The sequence below is a fragment of the Protopterus annectens genome, chromosome 8.part0, assembly GCF_019279795.1.
Source record: "Protopterus annectens isolate FY-2018-M chromosome 8.part0, PAN1.0, whole genome shotgun sequence".
In the NCBI taxonomy this organism is placed as follows: Eukaryota; Metazoa; Chordata; order Ceratodontiformes; family Protopteridae; genus Protopterus; species Protopterus annectens.
In genome coordinates, this window is record NC_056741.1 from 1,934,532,469 (window position 1) to 1,934,543,855 (window position 11,387).

Here is an 11,387-nt window from a genome sequence, read left to right on the forward strand (position 1 = left end):
CATATGGGTTGTATTCTTCCATACAACCTGATGTCCTTTCAGTATAAAAAAGCCTTTGGCCACTACCAATAAGTGGGACATCACGTCTGTTTTGACAACGTCAGCCATAAAAGGACATCTGCACGTACCACCCTCCATTTGGAAGTTTGACTCCTATGTACGGTCTGCAGTCAAATTTCTTGTGTGTGTGGCTACCAGCCTCAGATAAGTGACCTGTTGCAGATTTATTTTCTTGTGACTACCAATCCTGTTCCATCTGTCAGGCCTTTGTGCCTAAGACTTTGCATAGCTGGCTTTCGACTCTTAATCTGTATCTTGAGAATCAGTGGCTTAAACATCTGGATAAAGACATTATAGTGGGTTCTGGGGTTCCTTTTGGCCAAGCTGAATTTGAAGTGGAAGGTAAGTAAGCAGAAACCTGAATCCTCTTCCACTGTACCTTCTACCTTGGATGTACCCCTTGAGGTCAGGGAAGACCCTGTGGTATGGTCGAAGGTCAGGTCCACTTCTTCAGCAAGTATCTCTGTGGGAGCTGCCAAGGAAATGGATCCTAGCATGTCTGAGGTTATGCAGATGTCCATTTTGGTTGACATGGGGTAACCACTGCTTGTTATGCTGGAGAACTCCAGTGATGTCTCTACTGCTGCTTCGACTAGGGATCCTTCTTTAACTAAGTCAGCTGTTAGGCATATGTTGGGTTCCTCTTCCTTGTCCTCTCTCACAGGAAGACACATGAAGAAGAAACAAAAGGCAAAAAATCCAAACATTCCTTCTTCACCTCAGTGGGATTGGGATGCCTTTTCCCAGGGTTTCATTAAGGCCTTGATGACCTTGAAGCCTACTTCCTCTCTTTCTCAGCCTTCTTTCAAACACAGACCTTGTGGCACAACAGTAGCACCTCTGACTCCAGATCAGAAGGCTAATTTATGACTTGGAAGAATCTCCCTCCTTTCACAGGAATTCCACAGCCCCCCTCCAGTCAGTTGTAACTGTTTCCAGAACTCCTTTCTCAACTGATTTCTCAAGGCACCATTCAAACTATACCTATGGATCAGAGAGGCAATGGTTTCTACTCAGGAATGTTGCTGGCCCCAAGAAAGGATGGCCCTTGGAAACCAATTCTAGATTTCTCCCACTTGAGTACTTACCTGCAAGTTCCTTCTTTCTGGGTGCTGTCCCTACAGACATTCTTTCCCCTCATTTCACCTCAGTTTTACATGACTTCCTTGGCTCTCAAGGATGCTTATCTGCATATCCCCATCCATCCTCAGTACGGGAAATCTTTATGTTTCTCGGTGGGTTCTTTGCACTTTCAATTTCATGCCTTTTGGTCTTTTCACTGCCCCAAGGGTATTCACAAAGTGCCTGGCCCCTGCTATTGCCTTCTTGAGGGTTCAGGGTGTTCAGGTTTATCCTTACCTGGACAACCTTCTCTTCCTAGCAAATAACACAGATCACTTGTCTCAAAAACTGTGGAAGGCCATTCATCATTTTCAAAGCCTGAGTTTCGCAATAAACTTCAAAAAATCCAGTTTGAGTCCATTTTGGGATCACATCTTCTTGGGGTGCAGGTTCAGAGGTTCAGGACAGACTTGATGATGGTGTTTCTACGAACAGACAAAGTTCAATCTCTCACTTGTTTCATAGAGACCCTTCTGACACTTCCTTCCATCTCAAACAGGGATTTCCTAAGATTTCCAGGATTCATGGCTTCCACAATTCCCATGTTACCCATTGCAAAATTCCATATGAGAAAATTTCAGTGGATTCTAAAGACTACTTGGTCCCAGCATTCTCATCCAGTAGATGTTATGATTTCTGTTCTTCCCTGTTTGAAAAGAGAGCTCCTCTGGTGGGTTCAGCAGCTCCCTCTGAATCCAGGCCTTCCACTTCTTTTGCCCCAGCTTTCTCAACAACATTTCACAGATGCTTCAGACACAAGCTGTGGGGCAACCTTTGCTTCCAGGAAGGTTTGGGGTCTTTGGTCTCCATCTCAGAAGAGGGAGTACATTAATGTCAGATAGATGAGTGCTTTGCTTCTAGCTTTGCAAACTTTCCATCGTCTCTTCCAACCAGGTCCTCTGAAGACTTTACAGACAACATCACTGCCCTCTGGTACATAAACAAACAGGGAGGCACCAAATCTTACCTTCTATGCAGGCTAGCTATCAAGACATGGGAATTAGCCATTCAGTACATGGTCACTGTTCATGCTGTTTACCTATCCTCTGCTCAAAACTCTGTGGCAAACACATTAGGCAAGTCCATGACACACTCCCATGAATGGATGCTTCACAGGGATGTGTTTCTGGACGTAGTTCATTGGTGGGGTACTCCACACCTGGACCTATTTACCTCCCCTGAAAACAGACAACTATCTCTCTTTTATGCCAGGATTCCACATCCTCTGGCTTGGAAGGTGGACATCCTGTCTTTCTCATGGAAGGGGTTGTTCCTTTATGCATTCCCCCTTCCCTCTCATACAGAAATTCATGTTGAGGAGTCAGCAGGACAAACCAAAAATGATGTTGGTGACTTCCTTTTGGCCAAGACAGCACTGGATCGCTCTCCTTCTGCAGCTAGACAAGGGCTATCACCACAAGTTGCCTCACCGGTTGGATCTGCTCCTACTGGACAAAGGATCCCTGCTTCATTAACATCTGTCAACATTATAGCTGACCTTGTGGTTGATCAACTTCTGATCCCTTTCAGGCACTTTTTCTCTCAAGATGCACTTGGAGTTTTGCAGGAGGCCAGGAAACCCAATGCGAGAAAGTCTTATATTTCCACATGGAGAAGAATTTCTAGCTGGTGCTTTAAAAGAAGTCTAGATCCACTTTCTGTGGAAATTCCAGTAGTACTCTCTTACCTGTGTGAACTACTTAAAAGTGGTTTATCACATTCCTCAGTGAAAGGCCACTGCTCTGCTCTTTCTGCTTGTCTGCCACTATCACCTCCTTTAGCTTCCAGATTGGAGGTTAAACATTTTCTTAAAGGTGTCCTACATATTAAGCCCCCAAGGAAACCAGTCCCCCCTTGGGACCTTAACTATGTCTTAGAAAAGCTAACTCTACCCCATTTTGAGCCAGCAAGTTCTGTTTCTCTGAAGTTCTGCACTTGGAAAATGGTGCCTCTGGTTGCCTTGACTTCTGCTAGTGGGGTCCCTGAGATACAGACTTTGATGACATCTCCGCCTTTCTTAGCTTTCCACAAGGATAACATTTCCTTGTGAACCAACCCTTCTTTCATGCCTAAGGTGGTGAATGACTTCTCTCTTAATCAATCTAACTGCCTACATTTTTTTCCTTCTCCTTAGTCCTCTAGTGGAAAAATTTTGCATAAGCTTGATGTGCAGAGGTAACTTGGATTTTACTTGGACAAGACTAAAGCTATCAGGAAGTCAGATCAGCTTTTTGTGTCCTTTCATCCCATGGTTCTGGGTTTACCTGTTTCTAAACAAACTATTTCATCTTGAATTTCTAAGGCTATTGTGTTCTGCTATGATTTCCATGGTAAGTCCGTGCCTACTTCTGTTAGAGCCCATTCCACTAGATTTGTGGCTTCCTCAGGGGCTTTTTTTAAGGGTCTGAATACTAATTCTGTTTTGGAATTAGTATTCTTTCCACCTCCCCAGGTCCCAATTAAGCTATGCCACTCTCCCATACGTAAAGAATACTGCAACATTGAATACAAAGACATAGAATAGTTGTGTAAAATCTTACCATAACCACAGATGTCCTTCTGTTCTGTGTTGCAGTATTCTGTCCCTCCCGCCTTCTCCCTGCATCTTGTCACTTCTCTGGGTGACTTATTGTTTTCCTTAGGGGTCTTGTTCCTCATGGGGCATTCTTATTCTGTGGATGGTATGTGCAGATGTTCTTTTATGGCTGACATTGTCAAAGCAGAAGTTCAACGTCCCACATATGGACAGTGACTAAAAGCTTTTGTATACTGGCTGGACATCAGATCATAGGGCAGAATACAACCCATATGTAAAGAATACTGCAACATAGAAGGAAAGGACACCTATAGTTATGGTAAGATTTTACACAACTGTTCTTTATAACTAGACGAAAAAGGGCTGTAGCATACAGGAATAGCTATCTGTAAATATATTAATGGTTGCATGAAGTGCATGTTATGGTAAACTTCTTTCTAGAATGAATTAGAATAAAGATTTCATGGCGGTTAGAAGCACATTAGCACTGTTGGCTTGTTTGTTAAGCATTCTGAGATTTACTTGAATGTTGCAGCTTGCCCCATCTTGTCTTTTGCATGGAGATGAGTGTACAGCTGTGCCATGGTCCACAGGTGTCATTCCTACAGTGGGACTTACCCCAGTGCACTAACACCTCTGGCAAGCCAACATTATCTGCTGACTGCCACCCATTCCAGGCCAGCTCCTACACTCAGGCTACTAATCACCATGGCTTAGGATTCTTTTCACCAGTTTCTCAGTGCAGAAGACCTCTGAACTCACAGCTAATGTGTACGCATTCAGGTTATCATCTTAACTACGAAGAGGCCTTCTTCCAGGGGTGCTTATTGTAACCCTTATCCTTTCCTCTCTGTCCAGATGATTGTCCATCCAGAGGCTGCAAATAAAAAAAAATTGCAACTGGGCGAGTAGGAATTGTCTTCCTTGTGCGAGTTTTTCTTTTACTGCTGCCTGCTCTGTGGTTTGGGTTTGCAATGATGCAGGAGTGAGGCACATTGGCTAAGCCCAATATTTAACATAGTGTAGTGTACACACAGGAGGGACACATACCCTGACCATGGGGAAAGGAAACCACATCACTCAGCAAAGAAGTGCTGAAGGGAAAATCCTGTCAGTTACCCACTAAAGTATTGTTCTTCAGAGATGAGCTGGTGTGGTGGGTATTCAGTTGGCAATGTGAGTATCTAGCCATAGTTCTGTGCCAACTAGAATTGTCATGAAATTGTTACATAGGGCGAAGATGTCAGTTCAAATATCCTAGACAGGCTCAGCCAAGAGATTCATGGTTCAGATACCTACCATCCTTTCCCCAGATGATACAGATGTCAGTGTCGCTTTTCACTATCTCTTCATCAGTAGAGGTGTAAAAAACTAAAGGGAGATTATTTTGGGCTTCTTTGGTGTCTTCCATATACCAACTGTAGAGGGTCATAGGAAGACAGGCTGTACGGTATTGACATCTTCTGATGAGAAGTATTTTAAGAAAATAGGCACCTGCATGTTAAAATGTTCTTTCAGACTTGGTTTTAAAGTTATGTTTTTTTCATATCAGCCTTTATTTCCATTCATTAGCTGATTATCTTGCTTTATCTTGACTGTTCTAAAGTTGTAGTTACATTATTTTTTATTCAGCTGAGTAATGCAATGTCTACTGATCACGTAATGATTGTTTTTTTAGGATCAAGATGGCTCCCACATTAAGGGACTGCTAATTAACTTCATTCACCACAAATGGCCCTCTCTGCTGAAGCACAACTTTCTGGAGGAATTTATCACTCCTGTCATAAAGGTAAGATGATGTTCAAGGAGTAAGTTGCTAAAGTCTTCATTGAGCCTGTGCTTTTGCTTGATTATTACCGTAAAACAGTAGACGATATCTGACTTCAACATGCAAGTAACTAAAGAGTTCGGCGTCCGACTTGCTGGCGAATATCTTGTCCGACTTGCTGGCGAATATCTTGCATGCTTCTCTTCCTGTCTTTTGACAACTGGATGGTTGTATTGCTTGGATGTTTTTGGTAAGCCAATCTCATAGGTGTCACGGAATTGTACAGTCTAAAGGGTGTGGACAATGAACACCATGTTGCTGTCCATTATTACTTGCTTAATGTTGTGTGACTGTGTCCTCGCTAAGCTGGATTTAACCATTTCAATTTTATCACAACCAGACTATGCAGACCACCTTTAAGATGTCTTTGTCTCTGCACTTTACTTGGATCGTAGTGGTTGTGAAAGCATCCTCATGGCTGGAATATTCAATTTAGGACGCATGGGATTAAACTCAGAATTCTAAAATGTATGTGTGTTTTTAACTTTGCATTACTGAGCTGTTGGTTGACCTGTAGTACCACTTCTGTACCTTGTGATACTAAGATTTTTGGAAGACCCTTCTTGTTTCTTTACCCTGGATTACTAAAGATGTTTCCTAAACTTCTCACTTCTAAGACTAAGGATGCAGCTAGGTGATTTCACTATTCCATAATGGCCTCGTTTCATGTTTATGCTACATGCGGAATGTAAATATGGCCTGCTGTTTCAGGTCCCTGAAGTTCTTTCAAATATCCATCTGTTAAATAATATCCATTTTGATATTAATTGCCCAGCCCTTCCTGCAAACCTTCCCAGACCTCTACAGAATAATAACGATAGGAAGCCAAAGCCCAGCTTCTAACAGATGTCGTGTCATTTCATTTCCTTTAACAAGTAGGAGAAATCTCTGCTGTGTTTATTTTGAATATGTAGATGTTTGTTTACCTACCACATTCTCGCTTTCTTCTTTCTTACCTGAATGAATGCCACATGCCTGGGACAAATGCAGACTGATTCATCTCATGGGGAGCTTCAACCCATGGTGAATTTCAAAATCTGGCCTGCAAAATTGTACTTGTACATATTTATGTACTCAGACTAAAAAAAAAAAACAAAAGTCTTAAATATCTAGCTGCAACACAGCATTGTGCTAAATAAAGTGATCTCATGATAATAAGCTAAATTGCACTAAAATGAGATCTGAAAATAAAGCTGTATATTGTGCTTTCTACCTTGCTTTTTGAAAAACAGCTGTGCAGTTCTAGTTAACATTAACTGCACAGAAGGAATATTAGCCATATATCTCACACTGGCTGCCATGGATTGCATGTATGTCCTCTCCTAAGGGCCTAAGGGCCAAGAAAATAGTATTTTCCTCCAGTCAACACTACATGACGTAAGTAACGGAGGTTCTCTCTCCTGCTCCCTCCCAACAACCCCAGATAGATAATGTAATCCCATTTAGTATTGACATTTCATATTTGCTGATTTTTTTTTTGTATAAACATAAGACGTATTTTCTTGTACATCTCATATATTCCAAAACTGATTATATGGTTACCTGTTCTTTCTAGCACATTACACATTATATCCAGACACTTGTTTTGTATTTCTGCCCTCATTTTCCAACTAAAAAACTATCTTATTTTTTTTTTTGGCTTCTGCATACTCCTAATTTTCTGGTGACCAAATGATTATAATACAATACTGATCTTCAAAGACTGATTGGTACAAAAAAGAATTAAGCCAGAAAATTCAGATTCATACTCACAGCCTCATACTGCTGCCCTACTACACCTCACATCTAGAAAATAGGGACATAGCTAGAGTGGGGTGAAGGGGACAGTCACTATGGGTAAAAATGTTACGGTATCTGTCTTCAGTGCGTACCAGCATTGAGAAATGTAGCAACCAGTTTGTATAGTTTAAAAGGAGAAAAAGAGGAGCTTTTTTTTTTTGTCTTCAAATTAAACTTGGGGGGATGCCAGATCTGGGCATAGCACCAGGTGCAAGAATAACTAGCTACACCCATGTGTTGTCCCTGAAAATGTATTAATCATTTTCAAATCCTGCCCCTTGTAGCTCTAACAAAATCTAAATGTGCAAGCCTGTTCCTGAAAAGTTATACACAAGTCTATGTTGCAGGTGCAAGGTTAGACACTTGTAGGTATTCTAGCCTCAGTAAGTCAAAGATCCTGAGAGATCCTCGGTGGAAAGATGTACTTTCCCAAATAAAGGAATGTGTCTCCATATATCTTTGCACATTATAATTTAACTTAAGTAGAATCTGTTTTTTGCTGCTGCTACAGGATGGGTTTCAACCCTGTTGGTCTAACAGTTATCTGGGATTTTTATATGCTTCCTCTATGAGTCGCCAAGTTAAAATTTGGTGAGGAACTAACCTGACAAGCAGAATAGGTCAGGAATTTAACCTAAAGAAAAACAACTGTGAGTATTTTTTCAGTGGGCCCCTGATTCTGTGAGGGACACCCCCAGACATTCTGAACTTGTGTGTGTGTGTGTGTGTGTGTGTGTGTGTGTGTGTGTGTGTGTGTGTGTGTGTGTGTGTGTGTGTGTGTATATATATATATATATATATATATATATATATATATATATATATATATATATATATATATATATATATACACACACACACACATATATAAATGACCATAGCACCAAACCTACATGTCAAAATTAAACATATCTTCTATATCAATTGTCAACACTTGTAATGTTGACACATTGCACTTCAATATTTTTAACATGACCAGGTTGGCATGAACATATGGTGATGTTCAACTAATCTTTTGCAGGGGGACAAGCCCCCCTGCACACCCCACACCCCTTGGATATTATATATACAAACTCCAAAATCACTCTACAGTGAGGAAAATGGTGTATTTCCCAATTCAAACTGTAGTATAATCTCCAATCAAAACATCAATCTCAGATGTGCGAATGCACTCTGGCATTCGCTACAGTAGATTACACCAGTACTCAGTTCGGTGTTCCAGGAACCTGGGCAACCAATTCAACTATCCAAGTTTCAAAGAAATGCCTTTCAACATTTTCAAGGTGCCAATAAGCTGAAAAAAAAAATACCAAAAACACAGGAAAAGACCGAATCTCAAAATCGCTCATAGGACCATGGGAATCATAGGAAGTTACTATACTATTGCCCTGAGGCCCTTATAAGCCTAGTCAAGAATTTAGCCCATGTTTAGACAAATCAGCACCCAAAGCTCCTGTCCAGCAGGGACACAAGTAGAATCCCTGGAGTGTATTTTCTGTTTCCCATCCAGTTATCCAGGTTGTGCTTGAAAAGGGATAGTGAGGTACTCTGCTTGACATGGAGAGGGAGTCTATTCCACAGATGGAGGAGTCTCTGGGACACAAATCTGTCCCACCAAGAAGTCCTACTGATGTCACAGACCAGGTTGAGGTTGCGCATGTGGGTTACTCAAATGGAGCTTGACTTGTGGATATGCAGCAGTCCCATCAATGTGGGGTCTGAAATTGTTTTGTATGCCAGACAGAGGTCACCTCTGAGGAGTCTGTATGAAACCGAATAGAGGGACAAGGCTTTTAGCCTATCTGTGTAGGGTAGATGTTTCAGGCCCTGGATACTTCTGGTGAGGAACCTCTGTGGTCTTTCCAGCTGCTGCATGTGCTTTGTGAGGTACATGCCCAAAGGGGTATTGTACTCAATAATCGCCCTCATAAGGGAAGAATACAGGGATGTTATGACTTCCTTGCCTCTGGATGAGATACCCTTACTTATGAGGTGGGCCATGTAGAAAGCTTTCCGTACAGTGGAAACAACATTGTGGTCAAAATTCAGGTTGCTATCAAACATGGGTGACCAAATTCTTCATGACTGATTGCGTGCTTAGGACATTGTTATTAATGTGATAATATGTGGGGACGTCACTCTCCCCAGAGGGGATGATGATGCATTTTTTGGCATTGAGCTTGAGGCCATGTTTCTGGGACCAGTCATTTGGTTGGGTGAGACCCCTTGGAGGACATCCACACCACTTGGGGAATTGATGACCATGCCTAGCTTGCAGTTACCTGCAAACTTGGTCAGCCATAGCCCACTGGTTTTGCCCTGCACCACAGAGAAGTATATCCCAAATAACAAGACCGATCCCTGGGATATGCCGCTCATTACAGGTTTACTGCTTGAGGTGGCTTCCCCTATTTTGATTTGGTGGGTTCTATCAGTGAGTCAGTTTGCTACCCATCTGATAACATATGGATTAGTGCTTAGTTGAGAGAGTTTATCTATTATGCACGAGTGGGAAATAGTGTCAAAACCTTTAGCCAGGTCAATGTAGGCTAGTGTACACCATTTTCCCCTCACCCATTGATTTGGTGACTGGCTCAAAGAAGTTGACCAGATTTAACAGACATGACCTCCCCTTGACAAAGCCATACTGTGTGGAGTCAAGTGTTTGGGGGTTGCCAATGTATCTGTTAATGAGGTCCATGATAATTGGTTCCATGGCATGGCAGATCAGGCTAGTTAGGCTGATGGGCCTATAATTTCCCAGATCGGTGGACTCTCCACCTTTGTGTAAAGGGATGACAGTGGTTGTCCTTCACTTGGCTGGGATAAAGCCAGTACTCAGGCTTTGGTTGAATAGAATGCCTAATGAGACTGCAAGTTCATGCCTGAGTTCATGTAGGATGCAGCCTGGGATGTTATCAGGTCCCATGGAGGCTGTATTTTTTGCCTTTGAGAGGCCAGTGATGACCTGTTCCATAGAGATAAGGAGAGAGGCAGATACAGGGGATGTCCTGATTTACTGGTAGGGGGGACAGAAGGGTGAAGTTTTTGCTGAATCTGTCAGCCAGTAGGTTGGCTATATCTTCAGCATTTGTGTATGTGGTGTCCTTGACCACCAGTTCTGAACAGATCTGGGTGCTTCCTTTGAGACTGCGGACATATGTGAAGAAGGCCTTATGATTGTCTCTAGGAGATGTGGCCAATTTGGACTTGAAGTTGGCTTTAGAAGATTTCACTTGTGCTATTATTTGCTTGTTCATGCTAAGGAGAGATTGCTTCCAATTGGGCACCTGCCCCTTCTTGGTCCTGGACAGAATTTTTTTCGTTTGGTATATAATTTATTTATTGCAGATGTCCACCAGACAAGTTTACTCTTCCTTGCAGAGGATGATTTTGCCCTGTCAGGTATTCCTGATTCCATGCATCTATATAAGTGCTTGTATAGTACCTTGGTGTAGATTTGGACATTGGTGCCAGTTCCATCAGTGGAGGAGGAGGCTGTAAAGCTGTTTATACCATCCCTCAGAAGGTGTAATCAGCTTTGGAGATTTTTTTTGTTTGACTTTAGCTAGAGGAGGGTCAAGGGAGATGCTGACTTTGAAAGTGACCACGTTATGGTTGGATCTTACCAGGGAGGATGATTATATCGGGATGCTGCAGTGGTTACTCATTTTGGTTAATACCAAGTCCAAGATATTATCACCTCTTTGGGGGGGGGTATCGACTAGCTGTTCCAAAGCATTTGCATTGATAAAAGTCGAGGAATTTCCGGCATTTGCTTTCTGGCATGAGTAGTTCTTCCAATCATCCAGGATCAGGGTAAAGGGTTGAATTCTGATAGAGTCAAAGAGGTCCAGATAGGTGAAGTGGGCATCTTGAGTCACATTTGGGGGCCTTTAGCTAGCTATGATTTGAATAGGGGTCTTGTCAATGGTTAACTGCACCTGGAGTGTCTCCTGTGCATCATACTGTTTGACCAGCCTAGAGGTGTGTATGTCTTTAATATATATTGAAACTCCACCTCCTTTGGCTTTGCTTCTCCTTAAAACTTCTTTTTGCAGG

General features: G+C 42.2%; 1 protein-coding gene across 1 annotated transcript in view; it reads left to right on the plus strand.

Annotated features, from left to right (window-relative positions):
* The window catches only part of LOC122808588 (DNA topoisomerase 2-beta-like), a 252,391-nt gene that overhangs the window by 136,589 nt on the left and 104,415 nt on the right, over positions 1 to 11,387 (plus strand). The window contains exon 15 of the mRNA XM_044079545.1: positions 5,397 to 5,507. Coding sequence (XP_043935480.1) covers positions 5,397 to 5,507 — 111 coding nt within the window. The remainder of the gene's footprint in view (positions 1 to 5,396; positions 5,508 to 11,387) is intronic.